This window comes from Lathyrus oleraceus, chromosome 6, assembly GCF_024323335.1.
Source record: "Lathyrus oleraceus cultivar Zhongwan6 chromosome 6, CAAS_Psat_ZW6_1.0, whole genome shotgun sequence".
NCBI lineage: Eukaryota > Viridiplantae > Streptophyta > Magnoliopsida > Fabales > Fabaceae > Lathyrus > Lathyrus oleraceus.
The window spans coordinates 512,231,005-512,255,459 of record NC_066584.1 but is presented as its reverse complement, the minus strand read 5'-3'; the positions used below and the strand labels follow the sequence as shown (position 1 = coordinate 512,255,459).

At 33.1% G+C, this 24,455-nt stretch overlaps 2 protein-coding genes across 2 annotated transcripts; one reads left to right on the top strand and one right to left on the bottom strand.

Annotated features, from left to right (window-relative positions):
- The first annotated feature begins 544 nt into the window (after positions 1-544).
- Positions 545-3,487, top strand: LOC127096494 (uncharacterized). The gene is made up of 5 exons (XM_051035054.1): positions 545-611; positions 951-1,020; positions 1,327-1,808; positions 1,952-2,437; positions 2,547-3,487. Exons 1-5 carry the CDS (start codon positions 545-547, stop codon positions 3,485-3,487), a joined length of 2,046 nt encoding a protein of 681 aa, XP_050891011.1.
- Positions 3,488-6,881: 3,394 nt separating this feature from the next.
- On the bottom strand, positions 6,882-7,526 carry LOC127096493 (secreted RxLR effector protein 161-like). Its single transcript, XM_051035053.1, has one exon. It carries the CDS (start codon positions 7,524-7,526, stop codon positions 6,882-6,884), a length of 645 nt encoding a protein of 214 aa, XP_050891010.1.
- Between the last annotated feature and the right edge of the window lie 16,929 nt (positions 7,527-24,455).

The window sequence follows — 24,455 nt, the reverse complement described above, 5'->3', positions numbered from 1 at the left end:
CTTTTTGTAGGGCCTCCTCAAATTAACTATTATTAGTGAATATAAAAAAATTAATAAATAAAAATATTTTTGTATCACATATAATAATAAAATATTAAATGCTGAAAAATAGGATATTTGGAAATCAAACGTTTTTTTCTCCTTTCTCACACACGTTCTCACTTCTCTCTCCTCTCAAACGTTATTCTCTTCTCTCTTTCTCTGTTAGAGCTGTTTGAAATCAGGAAAAAAAACTCATTTTTCCTTTTCAATCCTCTCTTGTATCAAAAAAAAAACTTATTTTTCCTTTTCAATCCTCTCTTGTATCAGATTAGTTTATTCAATTAGTTACTTTTCATTTATTTTTATTGTGATTATTTGATTTTGAAGGTAGAAAAAATAGTAATTTTGGATTTATTTTAAATTTTAGGGTGAAATCCTATTTTAGTTCCTGTATCAATATTGATTTTAGATTTTAGGGTGGAAATGAGGGTAACTTGTGTTCTTTATAAAATTATAATATATAAATAAATAAAATTTTAGGGTGAAATGGGATACTAGTATAATGTATATACTACTCAGTAGTATCAAAATTCAAAACAAGAATACTGTTGGTGTTGGTGTTGGTGTTGGTGACGATTTTTATACTTACTTTTTCTCATAAGACCAAATTGTAATTTGGAATCTTTCAAAGCAAAATTAGTATGTATTAGTATTGATATTTTTTATGATTAATTTATAATTTATTTAATTAAATGTAATTTATTTTCTTACTATTAATTTATAATTTGCTTTTAATTTATAATTATTATTTTTTATGGTACTATATTAGAGAAGAACACAACATAATAAAATATAATTAAATATTAATTAAAGTCTTTTTTCCATGATTTAATTATTAATATTTTTTGATGATTAATTTATAATTTCTTTTATTTAATGTAATTGATTTTTTTTTGTTATTGATGTAGGAACACAATTTCACAACAAGATAATTAGTAGATTATCGACGGACACAAAAGACATTGTGAGAAATTTCAGGTTTTTCTTATTATGCCTCCTAAGATGCCTCCTAAGAATAGAAAATTTGAATGTGGAAATGATAAACGTAAGAAAAAGAAAAAAAATTGAAGAGTTAATTCAATCTCAAGTAGGAGCTCTTGATAAATTTTTAATCAAAGAACCATAAGTTTCAAATGAAAGTCGTTATGTTGATAATATTGATAGTTTGCCTATTGAAAATGATAATCTTGATAGTGTGCCTATTGAAAATGATAATCTTGATAGTGTGCCCATTGAAAATGATAATCTTGATAGTGTGCCCATTGAAAATGATAATCTTGATAGCGTGCCCATTGAAAATGATAATCTTAATAGTGTGCCCATTGAAAATAATAATCTTGATAGTGTGCCAATTGTTGATGAAGTTAATAATGATGATGATGCCGATGATGATGATGATAATGTTGATTATGATATATTTGATCCAAGAAATTGGGATCGTCTTCAACCTAAACTGATTGATTTATTAGTTGTGAAATGTCCTAAAAGAGATAATTCTGTTGTGAAGGGTCCTAGAGATAGTTTGAATAGATGTTTTACGACTAATTTGTATACTAGAGCTTTAGCAAATGGAGAGGTGTGTGATAGAGATTGGCTTGTTTATTCGAAAGAGCTTGATAGAGTATTTTGTTTTTGTTGTAAAGTTTTTAAAAATGGGATTGTTAGGGGACAATTAGCAAATGGGGGTTATAGTGATTGGGTACATGTTGGTGAAAGAATTAAAGAGCACGAGTTAGGCATGGAACATGTTAAAAATATTACTACTGGTATGAGTATCGCAAAAGGCTGCAAAAATTTCAAACTATTGATAAAACAACTCAAAGATTAATTGAGAAAGAAAAGGATCACTGGAAAAATGTTTTAAAAAGAGTTATTTCAATAGTGAAATTTCTTGCTAAACATAATTTAGTCTTTCGTGGTTCTAAGGAGAAATTGTACGAAGATAGCAATGGAAACTTTTTGGGTTTGATTGAAATGTTAGTTGAATTTGACCCAATCATCCAAGAACATGTTAGCCGTGTTACAACTCAAAAAGTTCATATTCATTATCTTGGGCGTAACATACAGAATGAGTTGATTTCATTGCTTGGTTCTGCGATTAAAATTGAAATCATTAGAAAAATCAAACAGGCAAAGTATTTTTCAGTGATACTTGATTGTACTCCTGATGTTAGTCACCAAGAGCAGATGTCTTTGATAATAAGATATGTGGATGTTTCTTCAGCTTCTGTTAGTATTGAGGAATCATTTTTAGGATTTTTGAATGTGAATGATACATGTGGTCAGGGGTTTTTTGATGTTTTACAAAATGAATTGAAAGAACTCGGTCTCGACCTATTTGACGTGAGAGGGCAAGGTTATGATAATGGGTCCAATATGAAAGGAAAACACCAAGGTGTGCAAAAGAGATATTTTAGACATAAATCCGAGAGCCTTTTATACTCCTTGTGGTTGTCATAGTCTTAATTTGGCATTGTGTGATATGGCTAACTCTTGTATTAAAGCTAGGATTTTTTTTGGAGTTGTTCAGCGCATTTATACAATTTTTGCCAATTCTACTAAGAGATGGCAAATTTTGAAAGATAATGTAAAAGTGTTGACTCCAAAATCATTGTCATCCACTCGTTGGGAGAGTCGTGTAGAAAGTGTCAAAGTTATAAGAACTCAAATGTTAGAATTTACAGAAGCTTTGCTTGAAGTGTCAGAAAATGATCTTGATCCTAAAATACAAAATAAAGCTAAATCCTTAACAACAAATGAGCTTGGTGATTTTGAGTTTTTGATGGCTATAATTATTTGGTTTGAAATATTATCTGCAATTAATTCTGTTAGCAAGCTTTTACAGGAAAAGGATATGCTTATTGATGTTGCTATGCAAAAAATTAAGGGGTTGATTTCGTATTTTGAGGGATATAGAGAAATAGGTTTTTATAAGGTATTGATTAACGCTAAGAAAATTGCGGTGGAATTGAATATTTCCCCAATATTTCCTCAAAGGCGTATAATTAAAAGAAAAAGGCAATTTGATGAGAATTTGAATATCCCATCAGTCGAGCTATCAAAAGTAGAATCATTCAGGGTTTATTATTTTCTTTACCTTGTTGATCAAACTGTTGTTTCTCTTAATAAGAGGTTTGAGCAATACCAAGAGTATGAAAGTATTTTTGGTTTCTTGTTTACTTCTCACAAGTTACAATCATTAGATGATGCAACTTTGAAGTCTTGTAGTACTAACTTTGAGCAGACATTGAAACATAATGAGCAATCTGATATTGATGAGAATGAATTTTTTGCAGAGTTGAAGTTACTAAGAGAAATGTTGCTTGAAGAAAGCATAAGACCTACTGATATATTATTATTTTTAAAAGGCTTGGATTGTTTTCCTAATACAGTTATTGCATATAGAATCTTATTGACTATTATTGTGACAGTTGCTTCTGCATAAAGAAGTTTTTCAAAATTGAAGTTGTTAAAGACTTACTTGCGGTCTACCATGTCACAAGAAAGACTTAATGGATTGGCATTAATAGCTATTGAAAATGATATTTTGGAGACAATAAAATATGAAGACTTAGTTGACGATTTTGCTTCAAAAAGTGTTCGTAGGAAGGCTCTTTTTATGTAGTTAGATAATTTAAGTTGTAAGAAATGGTGTTAGTAGTTTAAACAATACCTTTGAATTTTTTGGTACTTCATTTGGTTAATATATAATTTTATCTTTTGTTTTTCATTTTTAATCATTAAAATTATATATATATATATATATATATATATATATATATATATATATATATATATATATATATATATATATATATATATATATATATATATATATATATATAAATAATATGTATAGGGCCGGCCAATCAATTCAGAGGCCCTGTTCTAATTTTAAAAATGGGCCTATATATATATATATATATATATATATATATATATATATATATATATATATATATATATATATATATATATATATATATATATATATATATATATATATATATATATATATATATATATATATATATTCAACACTCATTACATTATTTTTCTATAATATGAATAAATTAATTTGTTTACACATAATATTATATTGTTTATACAAAATATTAAAGTAAAAAATTTATTTGTTATCGTCGTCGTTATCGGTGAAGAACAAATGTTGAATATCTTAGAGAAAAACAAATGTTGGCGATCATCGTTTCATTGATTTTAAGGAAGATTCAATGTCTAATATAAAACAAAAAAGTTAGATAAATAAAATAAATATTCAATTATATGATTATTTAAGAACACAGAGAACCTAAATAATTTTTTACTCTTGCAATTCATCCTTGAGAAATTTTCCCAACAAAATAATGAGAACTCATCCTTGCCTTTTTTAAATTTCGAAGTTTTCAAGACAAACATTTCGTTAACAATTTTTAATATTCATAATGTTTTTATAATGAAGATTTTGGGTTTCACGAGGATCACTAATGATAGTGTCTTGAGACTTGATAGTCATTAAATGGACAACAAAGATTTGTTTAAGGAAGACGAAGAAACTGAATAAACACCATTATATTTTACCTCGGTTATTATTCAAAACCGAAGTAAAATATGTTTCTTTTAAATAAAAAAGAAATAAAATATGTTTCAACACAAGCGTCACATACCTCTCGATCTCTATTAAAATTCGAGGGGAACAAACTTTTTATTTATTTATTTACATTGTTTACACAAAATATTAAAATAAATTGTTTAAACAAATCAAAAGTTTGACAATGGATTTTTGGAGAACAACCTACCTTTTTCAAAATTCTGATAAGTTATCTCTTTCAAATAAGATAATTTTTTATGTACTTACCATCATTCCCATGGAGATTTCATTATCTTGATCAAATGTTTTCATGGAAAATACTTTCACATAAAAGAGAAATAGATAATTGTGTTTAAGAATAAATTTCTCAATGTTGTCAACTGAGGAAAACAATAAATTTTTCAATATTTTCTTTGATTGACAACATAGGAAGATTATTACAAAAATACAATAACATCAACATCATTATGTGATATGGATTGTAAGGGCAGAAAAAATATTTTGTTCAATATTGAAGAACATTGAAGATTTTTTCTGTCTTGTCATTGATCCCAAAGAATGATGCGTAAAATTTTGGAACGACTATATATAAGTTAGGTTTAGGGTAAAATCAGATTAACGAGTCTTTTTATAATAAAATATGATAATCTAATCCTTCGGTTATTAAATCTAATCGACGGAAGAAATCACTAATTTAAAAATAAAATAAAATAAAATAAAAAGACAACACTTTTAAAGAAATAAAACATAAACTACTGATGATGGGATTCGAAGCATGTCTTTGAAATATGTTTTCCCTCAGTTTTATTTAGAAATCAAAGGAATATATGGTATTTATTAAAAAATAAAATAAAATATGATGCGTCTTGACCTTTTACCCCAATTTTTAGTTGGGCGAGGTGAAAGTTTTGTTATGAAATATATCATTTGTAGTATTGCATGTTTATGAAAAAATTATTAAAAATATCTTTTTCACAATAAAATTATGTTCTATAAAGTCCATTTATTTTAGAGCTTTTATGTTTTTTTTATTTGAATGTCTTCACGTGGACTTGTACGGAATGTTTTAGATTAATTAAGAATAACAAGTACTTAAAGTGTGTTATGTTTTATTAAAGAATATGCAAAAAAAATTGAATGTTGTTTTATTTCTTTTTTTCTCTCTCTCTCTTTGATTTTCCAGGTTAAACCCTAATCTCTTGGTAATAGTAGAATCCAACATCGATGTTTTCATATCCTTTTTCAATACCCTCATAAATGCACAAACCCTACTAAAACACCTTGATGATTTCATTCAAGCAACATATTAACATCTTAATGAGCTCGTTTTGACCCACAACCATAATCTTAAAACATCCACGAAAACCAACAATCCAAACATGGTTTTACATCTGGGTCAGTTGGATAACAATATTGACGAGCATATGAATGTTAAATCTTTAGCACTCACATTTCTCATGACTTAACAATTTTCTACCATGACAACATCCTCTTCATGTAACAAAATTTCTGCAAGTATATCTTCCTCACTCTTGAGCCCTCATAACTTGGAAAATATTTTCATTTAACACCTCTCTCCCACTGCTACATATACCCTTGACCATTCCCCATTATCCATACAAGGGGAACTCAACCCATTACTCACCTACTCACCTTCCACCACCACTCAAGTTTTCATCAACCCCCACTATTACACTCTGCACACTCAACATTTAAAGTTTTTTCAACCACCCTTTTCACCAACACCACCCCTAACAAACTCACTTATTTCCTTCATTCTTTTAAAATTATAACAAATCATACCCCTTATTTCAAACTGATAAACTGAAAAGCTTATTTATTTCATTTGAGAAGTTGGCTATTTAAAACCCTTACATAACAGAATCTGTACTATCCTAAAAAATAGGACTTCCTAAAGACTAGGCAACTTATTAACAATTCAGAAAATAACTCCTACAAACTAGAAAATAACTCCTACAAACTAGGACATTAACGTTAACAAATTCTCCCTTAAACTAAGTAGATTACTTAGTTTACTTCACATACTCCAAGTAAATCTCTAAGCTTCTGAAATTGTTCCAGCTTGAGAGGCTTTGTTAGGATATCAACAACTTGATCATGTGAGCCACAATGAACTAAACAGATTGCTCCTTCCTTGCATAAATCTCTTAGTAAATGGAATCGAACTGCAATATGCTTACTCCTTTTGTGCAGAACCGGATTTTTGGATAATTTCATTGTTGAACTATTATCACAAAAAAATGGTTGTGCACTCATTATTATCACAACCAAGCCTTTTAAGAACCATCTTCATCCACATCGCTTGACAAGCACATGCCGCCGCTGCTACGTATTCAGCCTCCGTCATTGACAGTGTCACAATTGGTTGCTTTCTAGAAGACCAAGCTACTGCTCCTGAACTGATCATGAAAGCATATCCTGAAGTGCTCTTTCTATCCTCCAAACATCCTGCGTAATCACTGTCGCTGTAGGCAGTCAACATGCTACTTGCTCCTTTCTGATATAAAATGCCAAAGCTGGTAGTTCCCTTCACGTACCTTAGCACCCTTTTTGCAGCATTAAGATGAAGTTCTGTAGGTTGAGACATGTACCTACTAATTAAGCTCACTGCATACATCAAATCTGGACGAGTTGATGTTAAGTAAATCAAGCTCCCAACTAGTTGTTTGTAGAAAGTGCTCTCAACCATAACTCTATTCTCATCTTTCGAAATTTTGAAACCAGGAACTATAGGATTTAAAACAGCATTGCATTCTTCCATTTGAAATCTTTTAAGTACATCCCATGCATACTTCTTTTGGCTAATGAAGATTCCATTTTCCAATTGTTGCACCTCAATACCAAGGAAATACCTCATCTTTCCTAAATCCGACATATCGAATTCCTTCATCATTGACCTCTTAAATTCCATCATCATTGATTCATCATTCCCAGAATATATTTAAATCATCAACTTATAAACTTACAATCAAAAGTTTACCTTGAATGCTAGTTTTAACAAACAGAGTTTGCTCGCTGGAGCACTTCTCAAATCCCTCCCTTAAGAAATATGATTCGATGCGACTAAACCAAGCTCGAGGAGCTTGTTTGAGTCCATAGAGAGCTTTTCTAAGCTTGTAAACGTTGTGAGGTTCATCTTTCTTCACAAAACCAAGGGGTTGCTCTACATAGACATCCTCCATTAACTCGCCATGTAAAAATGCAGATTTGATGTCAAGTTGATATACCTTCCATGCCTTCTGAGCAGCTAGTGCAAGAATAATTCTGACAGTGTCCATTCGAGCCACCGGTGCGAAGACTTCAGCATAATCAATTCCATATCGCTGCATATACCCTTTGGCGACCAATCGGGCTTTAAATTTCTCCACTTCACCGAGCTCATTCAGTTTCGTTTTGAAAACCCACTTTACTCCAATCTGCTTTGCGCGCCTTTTGGTGAATCAGTGAGGAACCATGTATTGTTCTTTTCTATGCTCTTGATTTCAACCTCCATAGCTTTCTTCCAATGTTCACTTTTCATAGCTTCTTCAAAATTATCAGGGTCTGAATTTGTACCTACAGCAAAATTAATTTCATTATCTGAAAAACCTTCTCCGCTCACATAATCATTCATCCAGATAGGTGGCCTCCTGTTTCGTACTTCTGTATCGGAGTGTGAGGAAGTGCTGAAAATTGACGGATGTGTTGTTGCATCACTTGTCTCAATTTCATCTTCAAAAATAGCAGCATTATCATCAAAATTTGGATGTGCAGCCTCCAAGTCCCCATCAATTTCCTCTTCTACAGTTATTTTATCTTCACTTTCTCCCCATTCAAGCTCATCAAGTATCTGCTGCTTATAGCTCTTATCCCAATCCCATTTTTTCTTCTCTTCAAACACAACATCCCTGCTGATTACTATCTTCTTTGACACGGGATCATATACTTTGTATCCTTTTGATTCATCGCTAATTCCCAACAGAGTGCCACTTATACTTTTGCTTTCCAACTTCGTTCTTTTTGCATCTGGTACATGTATGTGGCATACACACCCAAAGACCCTGAGGTGTTCAACTGATGGTTTTGCTCCACTCCAAACTTCTTCTGGGTTTGTATCTTTTAAGGCTACTGTGGGACATCGATTGAGAACATAAACTGCCCACTTTACTGCTTCAGGCCAAAAAGGTTTTGGAATACCTTTTTCAGACAACACACTACAAAAAAACGTGTAAAGTGTGGCGGTTAATTCTAGATCATTACGGCGGTTCCAACCGCCAGAATGAACAATTACGACGGTTTTGAAAACGTCGTATATTTTGCTGCCGCAAGGAAAATATTGGCGGTTTACATTTAAACGTCGTGCAAAACGCCGTATTAAACTCGAATTAAAGTGGCGGTCTTTGTTTGAAAATATTGATGGTTCCAAACGCCATAAGTTTCACATAATGAACACATATCTTCAAATTACGTCATTTTAAACCGTCCTAATTTACTTATGATATTAGTCAAAATAGCATTGTATAAACCGCCATAATTTTCAAATTTATTTCAAAAAGATTTTATTCGAAATATGCTAAAAAATATTTAACTATTTTGTAAGAATTTAACACCAGCACTAAAAATAAATTAAAAAATATATAATAAGTTTATATTTATACATTCTAGAAAAAAATAAGGCCCCAAAATTATATATATCGCAAACTATTCCCAAAAACATGAAATATCGCAAACTATTCACAAAACATGAAAACATAAAAATGACCAACAAATTTTGTATCCATTATCTTAACTTGTTCTCAAACTAAACAAGTTTTAGAACATAATAGTGCCATAAAAAATCATATGTCATATGAAGGACTCTGATAATTTTCTTCATGTGTATTTATTGCATCTAATAATCTTATTATGTCACAAAGTGATGAAGGTTCACTTGCTGCTTCAAATCCTACAAAAAAATAAAACAATTATTATATTACAACTAATATTACTCAAAATAGAATGCAAACTAGTTTTGAATGTTATTTTGTATAATATAATTCCAACACAACAAGTCTATAATTACTCCAAACAAAATTGTATCAATTGAACATAATTATTCCAATACATCATTATTTCAACACATTGATTATGTAATTGTATCAATGTGACATAATTTCATAACACAAATTCACAATCTTGTTGAGTGAGAATACGAACCCATATTAAAAACATACTATATACCTACAGATAGATAAATAGACATACAATTTTTTTCACAAGACATGTATTTACACGTAGATGAGATATATACAAAAGGTTGGTTAGATGTATTATTAAAAGAGATCAGAGTTAGATGTTTTCCAATCACTATATCCATATATATCATGTTTGACTTGAAATGTTTTCTAAAAAAAATAACAAAAACACATCATCAACAAAGGCATAAGTTTCTTTTACAAAATGAAATACTTTATTAAATTATAACTCTATTAACCCTTTCTTTGATTTCTCTCTGTGTGTAGTATTGAGCTATTATCCATATAATCCACGTTCTTTACAAAGGATTCAACATGTATGTCTATTCCACTAGCCACTAAAAAGGAGATTGTCATGTTTTCTACAATGAGAGGAACTACCCCAATTTTTCTTGAAGAATTTCATTTGTAATCTTACTATATCTTATATGAATGATCATCTTACTCTTTAAGCTTTAATGATACTATCACCTTCTCATCTGTTCTAATAATGTTGAGAGTATTTTCTAATGATTTATAAATGATTATTCAACAACATCAACCAACAATAAACAAATAACGGTAGAGTACAATCAGAATAAGCACGTGAACTATGTATTAATATACATTGTATAATTTAATTTTAATTGATAAAAATAACAACTAAGCTTTGAACAGATCTAATTACACAAGTTAAAACACTTTTAATATCATACAAGGTAGTTTGTCTAATTAATATTTTGTTTTAGAAACAAACTATAAACAGAGGTGGTCGGAAGTTAAGTCCAAAGGGAGAGTGCCTTATAAATAAACATTTCCCTCATGGTAAAGGACGACCTTATAAAAATAGGATAATTTGGTTTAAAATAAGTGTGAGAGGCGTGACTAATCAAGTGTTTGACAAAGAAATTACTAGTAGAAGCAAATTGTATCCAACATGTAGCAATAATAATGATTTTGTGTGAAAAAATAACTTTCTTATAGAGTGAAGAGCTCCAATTGTGTGTAGTATGTGAGAATCTACTAAGGAGATAATACAAAGGCATTACATATTGGTTGGAATTCTAATTAACTAAATGCATATCTTACAAAGAGTAATTTATGAAACACAAAAAAACACCATAATCTCTAACGATTGCATAAAAATTATTTGTAGCATACTCATAATTTAGCTGGATGAAAATTAAATGAACTTTATTAATTACTTGGAATACCTCACATCCTTTCCGATCCTGGGATGGATAGGAAGAGTTTGACAATTACAAATTTTGGTTATTTCTTTCCTGTTTTATGACCTCGAATGAAGTCATCACTTCTTTAAACTTGGCTTCAACAATGTCTATCATTTTCCTCGTACATCTCTTTGCTGAAGAAGCATCTATATCTTTAAAAGAATCTTTGAAATGAAGGCAGCTGAAAAATTCAAAGTATCTAATATGCACCTCTTCTTTTAGACCGAATGAAAACATTGAAACACCCACAAGAAAATTGCACCAGCATACTGTCTCCTAATCGACTGGCGAGAAAAAATATATAATTTCCAATAGTCATAATACCCTAAAAAAATGCAGATACTGAAGCAAAATCAAACTGTAAAAGCTAGAGCAAAACCTATAACATTAGCATAATAAAACTTACAGATGATAGAACTAAAGCTTTTGACTTAGAAAGATCAAGTCTCTGTACAACCCTGAGAATTTAGAAACATTGAAAGGTTATACTTCAAAGAGGTTCAATCATAATTTTACTTTGTACTATTTTTACCACACTAGTATAGAGCAACAATGGCAGGAATAGGGAGAAAAATAAATAAATTGTCTTATTCTATTCTTCAATCATATTGTTGACTTTACAACTCTTAAAATTAATCTCATACCTACAAACTTTTTAACAATCATAACCCTTACTTCTTTCCTTTCTCCCGACTGGAATGAAAATGACAATCAACAAAACAGAAAATCACAGATCACAAAAAGCATAACAAAGCCATACATTTCTTTTATAGTGATGGCTTCAAATGTTTTAAAGGGAAAATAACAGAAATGCATCATCAACAAAGCCATAAATTTCTTCTACATAATGAAACACTTTATTAAATTATAACTTTATTAAACCTTTCTTCCTACCATTACACCATGTACCATCATTAACACTTGGGTTTGAAGCTACGTAGCTCTATATTCTATATTTTCATGAACAAGATTCAGTCTTCGCAACTCGTTGAGGAACATGAATAACGTTAGAATTGGAATAACCTACTTCTAAACAATATCAACATGATCACAGTCACTACAACAAAATTAAACGGTGTCACCGCGACAATCTTTTTTGAAAATTGATCTACAAAAAGCAAGATATTTGAAAACCTAACTCTTCTAAATCCTTACATGTTTGTCCTGAAATTTCCATATTAGCATAGAAAAGAGAAAGTGTTACTTTACCCTGAAATGTCGACTACAAAACTACAGATTTCCAAGCAGCAGAATGATCGATTGCAAAATTATAAATTGCGTAGCAGCGGAACAGATCAATAGAACAACCAATTTCAGATTCACGATTAGGGATTTGCGACAAAAAAAATGAAAGTGAGGGTTTAAGTGCTAGGGTTGATTATGGTTAGATATTGAATTGATGTCGAATAGTTATGATTCAAAATTCAAATCATTATTAGGGTTTGAACTTTGAATGATTTTAAAAGGAAAATGGAAAGCTAAAAAAATTGAAATCAGAAGGGAGTGAAGAAAGTTAAACGTTGAAAAGGAAGAAGAGGATTCATTTTTTTGGAGACGGAAGATATGAAGCAAACTTTAGTTTTTATTTGTTTCTATTTAATTTATAAAGAATAAAATTAAGATTTTTATTATATAATTAATTAAGAAAATGTGAATATTTAGGAAGAGAAAAAAAACACGCAAATTTTTTACTGTATAGAGAAGAGAGAGAAAATGTTCCATTTTATTTACTATAATCAAGGAAACATGAATAGTAAAATGTGGATACTAAAAACAATTAAGAAAAAAACGGCGGTTCAAACCGCCATTTAGTTACGTACATTAGGTCGGTTAATAAAACCGTCATAATCAACCGTAAATTGTGGCGGTTTTTAATAAACGTCATAACTAAACCGCCACAATTTACGCGTTTTTTTGTAGTGACATGCTTCTTACACAGTTCATCACTGTACGATTTTTCCTTTCAGCGACTCCGTTTTGTTGAGGAGTGTATGTCGTCGTCAGTTATCTTTTAATTCCATTGTCTTTATAGAAATCGTTGAACTCAATAGAGGTGAACTCCCCCCCTCGATCTGTTCGTAAGCATTTGATAGAAAGACCGGTTTCTTTCTCAACAAATGTCTTAAATATTTTGAATACAGCAAATGTATCTGACTTTGCATGCAAAATATACGACCAAACTTTCCGGCTATAATCATCAATTAAGCATAGCACATATTTTCTTTCACTATTAGAAATAGGTGAAATTGGACCACACAAGTCAGCATGAATAAGTTCTAACCTTTGTGTTGCTCTCCATGTGCTTCTTTTTGGAATGGGCTCCCTGTGTTGCTTTCCTTTCAAACAGTCTACACAAACTTCATTTGAGATTGTCAATTGAGGCAAACCTTGCACCATTTTCTTACTCTGCAAGATTTGGAGATTTGTGTTGCTGATATGTCCCAATCTGCAGTGCCATAGGTGTGTGAGGTCCTCACTTGCTGCATTGAAACATACTTCCTGTTTTGGTTGGAGGGACATTGATAGCATCTTGGCTACCAAGATGAACATCCGATTTACCGTCATTTTGGTTTGAATGATCAAACCTCTCTGTGGATGAAAATTTTTGCACATTCCAGCTTCTATAAGGATGGAAAGACCTCTTTCCTGGAGTTGCCCAATGCTTAGAAGATTATTTTTGAGTTCAGGAACACAAAAGACATCACCGACAGTGAATTTAGCATTATCAACCTCCATTTTGATGCTTCCTTTTCAAGAAACTTGCATTCTAGTATTGTTGCCCAGCTTCACAGTTTGTTGAGAGACACTTCCAAACTCATAGAATAGAGCTTTGTTACCACACATGTGATTACTACAGCTTGAATCCAAGAACCAAATGTCTTCTCGCTTTGCTCCAATTTCATCGACATAGGCCATCAGCAACATCTCCTCCTTCTCGTCTAGTTCTGCGTAATTTGAATGCTTTCCTAATGTAGGGCATTCATATTGGAAGTGGCCAAAATTGTGACATCGGTAACATTCCACATTAGCTTTGTTTAGATATGTTCTCCCTCTTCCTCGACCTCCTCTAATTTCTCCTCTTCCTCGACCTCTCCCTCTTTCAGATCTCCCTTCATGAGTCACCTTCAGCAATACTTGTTCTTCTCCGTCGACATTCTTCATTCTCTGCTCATGGATCAACAAGCTGCTTTGAAGTTCATCGACTGTAAGAGTGTCGACATTGTTGGATTCTTCAATGGAGCAAACAACATAATTAAATTTTGGTACAAGGGATCTGAGAATCTTCCCTGTAATATCCCTTTCTTGTACAGTTTCTCCACACGCTTTCATCCGTTTGGCAATGGAAAGAGTTCGCCCGAAATAGGCATTAACAGTCTCTCCCTCCTTCATTCTGAGTATTTCAAACTCAGACTTCAATGTTTGCAATTGAGCCCTCTTCACCCTCGTGGAACCCTTGAACTTTTGTTTCATAGAGTCCCAAATCTGCTTGGAAGTATCATCATTGAGTATGGTCTCCAAGATTTCTCTATCAATTGCTTGATACAGATAATTCTTTATCTTCATATCTTTCAACTGTTGCTCCTCTATCACCTTCATTTGTGCTTCTGTCGCTTGAGTGCCTTCTGGAATCGTGTCAATTCCCTTCTCAATTAGGGTCCAATATTCCTTTGCACGAAGGAAATTCTCCATCAGTTTTGCCTAGTGCTCATAGTACCCATCGAATCTTGGAATTGTCGGTTGCATGAACTTCCCATTGGCACTGCTACTCTCAGCCATCTCTGCTCTCAGAGTTTCACTCTTTGCTGAAGCTTTTTTTTTATCAGGCCCTAATCGTCGAGCTCTGATGCCAAATGATAAACTGAAAAGCTTGTTTATTTCATTTGAGAAGTTGGCTATTTAAACCCCTTACATAACAGAATCTGCACTAGCCTAAAAAATAGGACTTCCTAAAGACTAGGCAACTTATTAACAATTCAGAAAATAACTCCTACAAACTAGGACATTAACGTTAACACAAACCCTCAAAATTAAGCTAGATATATTTTTTTAGAATTGATTCATTAGAATGATTATTTAAGGAAAAATCAATTTTTTAATATTATTATAATATTCTCTTAGAAAATCATTAGTCCATGATTACTTTTTAAATGAAAGAGGATCCTCTTGAATGGTCTTGAATTAGTCCACCTAGAAACAACTCAATCAATCAAAACTATTTCCACCTTAGCGCAATATCAAAACCTTTTCATAAATGAAATATGTTTCGTCCATTCCGAGACGATGCAAACAAAGATTCGTTCCTACCATGTGCAAGAAGTAAAAACGCTTTTCGCTCGAATGCGATGAGAATATAATTATGTGATATTCCAAGTTATATTGTCCATTCTGACGCGATGTCAATCTTCACTTTTACATGTTTTAGGTAGCAAGAAATGTTTTTCACTTGTTAAAATTGACCAACTAACAAATATTTGTTACTTAGAATTACGTAATCTTGAATTCCCCGTGCATCTAAAGATATGTAGGAGGCAGATTTAACGTCTCATCATACACCCTAATAAAAAACTTATTTTTAGTCTTTTTTCCTACCTTTAATAATTAGATGAAAGTAAATAACACCAAATTAACGCTCTATTTGCAAATCTAACTAAATAATTTTCATTGTATATAACGAATGTGAGGGATGATAATACATTTCCGCCACACAACCAACTAATGAATCTGAATTTAGTTACAATGACTATTTTATTTTTTCTTTAAAAAATTTATCAATATTTTCTCTTTCATTTTAAAATGAATAAATTTCAGAATTAACTCTATTATTATTTCGGACATGCAAACGTCCGTAATATTTTTCGCGCCGCAACAAATAAACCTTGTGCATTTCACTGGACAGAGCAACTCATATTGTACAAGATGTAAAAATGTACAAATTTCACTGCCTCTTTATAATTAAAGTTGTATGCACTGAATTTGGTTAGTCGCTTGTTCATATAAACAACGTCAGACATAAAAAGACATTCACATTTGGACCTATTAAAAAAAGGCTATAAAACTTTTTGAAAAAACTTTAGCATTACTCTATATAAGGAATATGAAGAGTTTGAAAAAACTTTAGCATTACTATATAAGGAATATGAAGAGTTCTCATTGAGAAACCGTAGGCTACCCATGATTCAGTTACCGACTAGCAAGCTAACTCTTACCAATAAATCTATTCATTTTCTTTGGACTACTGCAGTCAACCAAAAATTTTGGTATCAACATGTTCTAGTGCATGTCCTTCATTCATTTTGTTATAAATCAGACTATTAACTTATTTCCACATTGAAATAAGAATACAGTATGGGAACCTATATGTTCAACTAAGTGTATAGTTGAACAGATCTATGTTTTAAATAATAGATAATCCAATAACAAAAATCTAATACTCTTAACATCGTCATACTCAACAATGATAAAATCGGTAAAATATGTTGTTATTTGTAAATATATTTTCGGAACTATCATAGGATTCTTAACCGAGACAATATTTGACATTAAATCCACACCTGCTTTGAGAGTGTGACTATTATTTAAGATTAATATTACTTTTAACTCCTATCATACGAACCTCCTTTATCTATAAAAAAATAAGTTTAGATTATAGATTTCACATTGTCATTTACAGATTTCAACCTTGTAAATTTTACGTATGGTTTATTTTTAATTTTAATTATTTTAAAGTTAAATAATTATTAAGTAAGATTAAAAGAATTCGTACACAAAACAAACTTTTAACATCAAGTGGGTTTGAAGCACAACGGAGTTGGAAAACATTATTGGATAGATCCAAACATAACATAACAAGTATTTTTTAACAAACAATCACAATTTTTTTTATTAATTAAAAAATAAAAGTAACTTTTCTTTTTCCTTCATTATGATTACCACCCCATAATTTCAATTGTAAAAGAAATTAAATTTAAAATTTAAAATAACATCATCTTATTGATTGTTTTTAATTGGTTTTAAGAATATAAATATATGTGTTTCTATAAAAAAAAAATACTGAGGAGTTCGATGAACAAACACATCAACTAAGTCACTATGCCTTTGAGTGTTAAGTTCACATTTACACACACATACATATATATATATATATATATATATATATATATATATATATATATATATATATATATATATATATATAATATATATATATATATATATATATATGGATTAATTAGTATGCATTACTGTCAATTCATCATCATCACCCGTTTGCATTACTTTATAGATTTTTAAAATAAAAGTTAAACATATTTCTATATCTAACGTTTAGGATTAACTAACGGTGTAAAATCATTTTACACAGTCAGTGTATTTCAATTAAATTCATATATATATATATATATATATATATATATATATATATATATATATATATATATATATATATATATATATATATATATATATATATATATATATATATATATATATATATATATATATATATATATATATATATTGAGAATGAATGTTCAAATAAAATTCATACACACTAAAATCACATTTAAATATTATTCAAACACATTTAATAACTAAAATTTTCAAGCGACGCACTTTGTTCTATCTCTTATCCTCTTTCTTCAACCTAGCCGCCACCCTTTCTTTTTTTCTTTCAAAATCTAAATTTTGTGTCACCATGTAGCCTCCCTTCTTGGTGGTGTGATGAATTCATTCCTCCACACCACCATTTTTCTTCATTGGAGAATTCTCTCCATTCTGTCTTAGGTGTCGTCACATATATTTGATGTTATTCTCTAGCAGACTGTTGTTCACTCTTTCTATTTGGATGATTCTCAGACAGACTATTTCAGTCTATTCTGACAAATTAATGATTATGTTTCAGCCTCAAAAACATGCAAGAGTTTGTTTTAAATTGTTGGTTGGTGGTGGTGTGACATGTCTCTAATCTCAAGGCATTTGGGTTGACGTCATCACAACAATGATTTTCTTATGTTTCTCGGCCTTGTCACCGCCTTTCCAGGCTAATAATTTATCAGTTATAGTTCGTTGTGTTTTAGGTTTGTTTGACTTGTGTTATACCCCCAAAATTTTCCCTCCCCTTTTCATCTTTTCACTCAACCCTTGACTTGAGAATCATCTGCACCACACTCATGTTTCATTCATGTGCATCATGCATTTCATTAATACTTGATAGTTGATCATTATAGATTCAAAGCTCTTGTCTTGTAAAACTAGGGTTTGTATGTGGATCAAACCTTAAAGGTGTGTCTTGGCTATTCATCTGATCATATGGGAAGTGAGGCCCTAATTTTCCTGATCTATGGGATGTAGATTCAAGAAGACCTCACCATGGCATTTCTCTGGGGAGCAAAACCCTAATTCTTGGTGATGTTTCTATGGGACATTTTGGATGCTCTTTGCGCCTTATTTGGACCATTTAAACACTAATGGAAGGCTCATACATTAAAGTTTTGCTTGTGAAGCAACTATACCCATTCAAAGGTATTGATTGAGGAGTATGCCTCATTGAAACCCTAATCAAGGAGGGTATGGTCCTAATGTGCCTTGTGACTTGACTTTACATCTGGTGACAAGGGAAACCCTAATTTCTTGATCTTAGATTCAAGAGACTTCATTATGGCATGCATCAGGTCATCAAAACCCTAATATTGTCTCCTTTTCATTTGAGGGCCTCCTAACCCGAGTTTCATCTGGTTCTTCACCCATTATGGTTTGATTCTCCTACTTGATCAAGGTTCACCCAATAACCTATTGTTCATGATGCATTCATGTTGTTGCCTTGGGTTTTGATTCTATACATTGGTGCTAACCCAAATTCTTGGCCTCACAAACTTCACCCATTTCCATTTATTCATCTGATCATGATCATGATATCATTGCTTGGCCCATGGTTTTGTTTATGCGCTAGTACATTGCATTATATTGGCCTTGTTGAGGACTTTGTGGCTTTCTTTCATGTGTCACTTGTGGTCTTTGATTTGATTTTATCCAAGTCATTTCAAACATGGCCAAATCCATTCATACTTAAGTCCATTTCAAAACATTTCAAATAACATGTTTGTAGCGGGAAATTCATGATCATCAAGCTATTGACAAGCTAGAGATCAATTAACAAGAGTCGCCACCGCGCTTTTATTGTTTCCAAGGGAAAAGGGAACAAGTACGAACAAAACCCAATTAGTGAGAAGTTTTCAAATAAAAACTAATAAAAGTCATAGATCACATGTAAGGGGGTTGGTTACACAGAGGGAAGGTGTTAGCACCTAAAGTGTCCTAGGTACTCCTAGGGAGCCCTTTTTGTGTGCATATGTATTTTGTACAAAGTGATGTTTACAAACAAATAGAATAGGGGGGATGAGAAAAGAATTCATTAATTATATTTTTGTGTTTGACAATGTAGGTGTTTAATTGGCTGCATTATATGGTAAAACACTAATGTCTTGACTGATGTCATAACATGTATGTGTGACTACATTGTAGTTACTGCAGGACTAGCTAACACAGGATTTATTGAATGTCAAACTGGATGTTGTGACACTCATACCTGTTAACAGATACTAAGGAATAGAACAGCAGGAGTTCTGTTAGAACTTAGTATTTATTTGCAGTCTGGTTATCAAGGAAGAACCAGACCTGGCATAAGGCCTACTGACTGAATGTCAAACTGGATGTTATGACATTCATCATTGAAAGCAGCTGCTGAAGATTAGACAGAGTGGTGTTCTGTTATACTTCAGCATGTAACTTAGTTTGTTCTTCAAGAGAATAACAGAACTAACTTAAGGCCAAATGTGTAAATGTTAAGTTGGACACTTTGACATTTATTAATGTAAGTTGTTACAGTAGTATGATCATTTTGATCATGTACAGGTCAGCAAAATTGTACAGTCTGTTTTCTGGAAAAACAGACTCAGCATATGGACCTTGATGTCAAGCTGAATGTCGTGACATTCATTCCTGACAGCATATGCTAAATTATAGGTTGTTCAGTTTTCTGTTTCAGCTTTTTCTCAGGCTATTCTTCAGGAAGTCAACAGCTTAGAGAAAATCCAGGAAATCAACAACCAAGCTACATTCAATGAACCTAACAAATAGCCTATTTGTTAGTAACCTAAATGTTGAATTTATGGGAACTTGAGTGACCTTAAATTCAGGAGAATACAGGTGCAAAAGCCCAGGTGCTGCAATATAAAAAGGAAGGCGTTCCTTCATTCAGTTTCAGGGATTTTGAGGCGTGAAGATTAAGTGTGTCCATCATACTTCACTGTTGTATTTTTGTGAGTCTAGTATTAGACGTATCTTGTAAGCCAAGCCATTATCAAGTAGATGATTGCTTTGGCATAGGGTGTTCATTGAGTTGTAAGTGTTGTGTCACTCAAAGCTTTTAAGCGTGAGTGCTGTGTATCTTGATTTAAGCTGTGAAGCATAATCAAGAGTTGTTTTTGAAGTGTGACTTCAAAGTGTCTTTAATATCACTAAGGTGATTGAGGGGGAGTGAGTAGGAACTCTGATCTTAGGTTAAGATTGAAATTGCATTGGGTAGGGATTAAGTGATAAGTTGTAAACGGGTGAGTTTAGCTTTGAATTGATACTACTAATAGTGGATTTCCTCCCTGGCTTGGTGTAACACCCCAATTAAAATAAGACAATTATTTAATTTAAATTAATGTTTTATTTATTAAATTAATTGAATAATTAGAAATTTGGATTATTATTATTATTATTATTTTGGAGTAATAATTATTGGAATAATTATTTATTGGAATATATAAGTTGGAATAAAAAGTCCCAATTTTGGAACAAGGGTTTTCACGTGAAAAGGAAAAGAGAAGCGGCTGAAAGAGAAAAAGGGCAAAAGGCAGAACAAGAGAAGAGGAAGAGCTTGAAGCTGCAGAATTTGCCGGATTAACTCAGGTAAGGGGGGTTTATCGTTGATTTAACGGGTATTATATGATAATGTGTCATGGGTAGTGATAGACCTTTGAATTACCTCTGAATTGGATGATTAGGATGAAATTGTGAACTTTTGGGATGAATGAAATTGGGGAAGAATTGAGAGGGAATTCGTAGGAATTCGATGTAAACGTGTTAGGTTTGGTGTAATCAAATAAGATATGAATTGTGTTGACAATGAGGACGATTAATTGATGTAAATTGGACTGTGGAAGGTTGGGTCGGATAGGTTTCGTAATAGGGAAAACCATTGTAGACCTGAAATCTATTTTCTGTAGCAGAGGGTTCTGTTCGCGCGCGATTCGCGGCGCGAAGCCCCGTTCGCGGCGCGAACTGTCAAATCCAGAAGGGTTCTGTGACGCACCGTTCGCGGCGCGAACCCTCCTGCGCGGCGCGAACTGTACTGTGCAGAAGTGGATATTAAATTGTGATTTCTGTGCTGCGGTGGTGCAGTTTTGGCTGTTAGGCTGAGTGATGTGATTTAGATGAGGACCGATGTATTAGGGATCATTTCCCGTTGTTTTGAGAGGCATAGGTATTAGTAGGGTGTGCTAATACTATGATTGATTGTGTGGCATGATATGATATGCTTTCGTGATAATTGTGTTGATGATATGTGATGGTGTGCATTATGCTGTAAATGTATCAGTTATGTATGCATTGTGAATAGACTGTTGTATGACTTATAGTGTGAACATATTGTCTATTCTTGAATTGTTGTTGATGCTGCATTGCTAGATGATTAGCATGCATGGCATAGCCTGTGGGGCTGTAGCTAATTCCCATTGTGAGGGATTAGTGAGTAAATCGTTGTGAATTGTTGTTGATGTTTGCATGCTAGATGATTAGCTTGCATAGTCTAGCCTGTGGGGCTGTAGCTAATTCCCATGGTGAGGAATTAGTGAGTGAGTCACTAGGTCTCAAATGAGTGGGACTAGTGAGCTTAGTAGCCGTATCCGGAGGGATCGGTGAGCTTGAACTGTAAGTTCAAGAAGAGTCGGTACCGCATATGTTGAGTCTCATTGCATAATGAATGTATGGCATATAATATGATTGGATGTATTCCAGTATTATATGTGTGTTGTGTGTAGTGTTGTTGATGTTGAGTATGGTTGGAGATTATACACATGTGATATGTTATGGTTGAGTATGATATTTGAATTGACGCTGCCGTTATTGAGCGTGGAGTCTGGTTAGGGTGATTTGATGCGTTATTTACTTAACATTACATAATGTTGTATAATGCTTATTATATTGATTGAGGAACTCACCCTTACACCTATTTTTCAGGTAACGAGCAGTGAGTTGAATAGGAGCTAGTGCTTGGAGTCTAGTGTAGTCTCCTAGTGGGTCATGCTCTGATAGATGTAACATCGGGATGGGATGTTTGAATATTTTATTGATTGGTTGTGAACCATTTTGCATGTAATGTGTTACATGTTTGGAATAATTGAATTGATGTCTATCCGCTGCGTATTATGCAGATACTTTATGTTTTGAATTAAATAAATGAGCATGACAGGACATATTTGATGGTTATTGTTTGATGATCGTGTGACACCCTTCGGGGCATAATTACTCTGATTATTATATGTTATTATTTTAAATTAATATTTTGGGGTATTTAGAAGGGTGTTACATTAGTGGTATCAGAGCATAGTCGGTCGAGTCGAGTCGTAATTATTCTGTTCCCCTGTACGGGATAGGTGTTGTGTAACCCTATCAGTACTTATTGTTTAGCTTGTTTGGGTTTTCAGAATAGAGATGGCTGGAAGAGGTAGAGATGATGCTGCGATTGCTGAGGCTCTGGGTATGCTGGCTGGAGTACTTGGAGGAAATCCGAATGTGGTGGGAATGGGAGCTGCTCGTCAGTTGAGTGAGTTCCAAAAGAACAATCCTCCAATGTTCAAGGGAGCATACGATCCAGATGGTGCTCAGAAGTGGTTGAAAGAGATAGAGAGAATCTTCCGAGTAACTGAGTGTGCTGATAACCAGAAGGTCAGGTTCGGTACGCATATGCTGTCAGAGGAAGCTGATGATTGGTGGGTTGCTACCCGCACTGAGTTGGAATCTGCTGGAGATGCTGAGATTTCTTGGGCTGTGTTCAGAGAGAGATTTCTAAGGAAGTATTTTCCCGAGGATGTCAGAGGAAAGAAGGAGATAGAGTTCTTGGAATTGAAGCAGGGTAACAGGTCTGTTACGGAGTATGCTGCTAAGTTCACAGAGCTGTCGAAGTACTACACTCCCTATGCTGAGGCTGCTGGGGAATTTTCCAAATGTGTGAAGTTTGAGAACGGGTTGCGTCCCGAGATCAAGCAGGCGATTGGATATCAGCGGATCAGGGTGTTTTCTGATTTGGTTGACTGTTGCAGGATTTTCGAACAGGATTCCAAGGCTAGAGCAGAGAGCTATCAGCAAAGGGTTGATAGGAAAGGCAAGAATCAGATTGATCGTGGGAAACCGTATGCAGCTGGCAAGGGTTTTCAGAGGCAGAATGGGATGAAGAGGCCTAGTGGGGGAGATTCTAGTGCTCCTGTTAAGTGTTACAGATGTGGTCGGGCTGGACATCGTGTTCATGAGTGTACCAGTGCTGAGATGAAGTGTTTGAAGTGTGGAAAAGGTGGTCATTTGGCTGCAGAGTGCCGGTTGAAGACTGTGACTTGTTTCAACTGTGGAGAGTTGGGTCACATCAGTCCACAGTGTCCAAAGCCAAAGAAAGAGAATCAGTCAGGAGGCAAGGTTTTTGCTTTATCGGGTTCTGAGACTTCGGCAGATGATCGTTTGATCCGAGGTACGTGTTATATTAATGGCTTTCCTCTTGTAGCTATTATTGACACAGGTGCGACTCATTCTTTTATATCTTTGGATTGTGCTGTGAAACTTAAGTTAGAGATATCTGAGATGTTTGGTAGTATGGTGATTGATACTCCTGCGAAGGGTTCAGTGACTACTACTTCAGTTTGTTTGAATTGTCCTTTGAGTATATTTGGTAGAGACTTTGGGATAGACCTTGTGTGTCTCCCGTTAGTGCAAATTGATGTTATTCTGGGTATGAACTGGTTGGTGTTTAACCGAGTCTATATCAACTGTTTTGATAAGACTGTGATTTTTCCTGAGATTGAAGAAGAAAAGAGTTTGTTTTTTATCAGCAAGGCAAGTGGATGAGGAAGTAGCTGATGGGGCAGAGCTGTTTATGCTATTAGCGACGTTGGAGGCTAACGGTAAACTGGTGATTGGCGACTTAGCCGTGGTGTGTGATTTTCCTGATGTGTTTCCTGAAGAAGTGAATGAATTACCGCCAGAGCGTGAAGTTGAGTTCTCGATTGATTTGGCACCTGGTACTAGGCCGATATCGATGGCTCCGTACCGTATGTCTGCTGTTGAGTT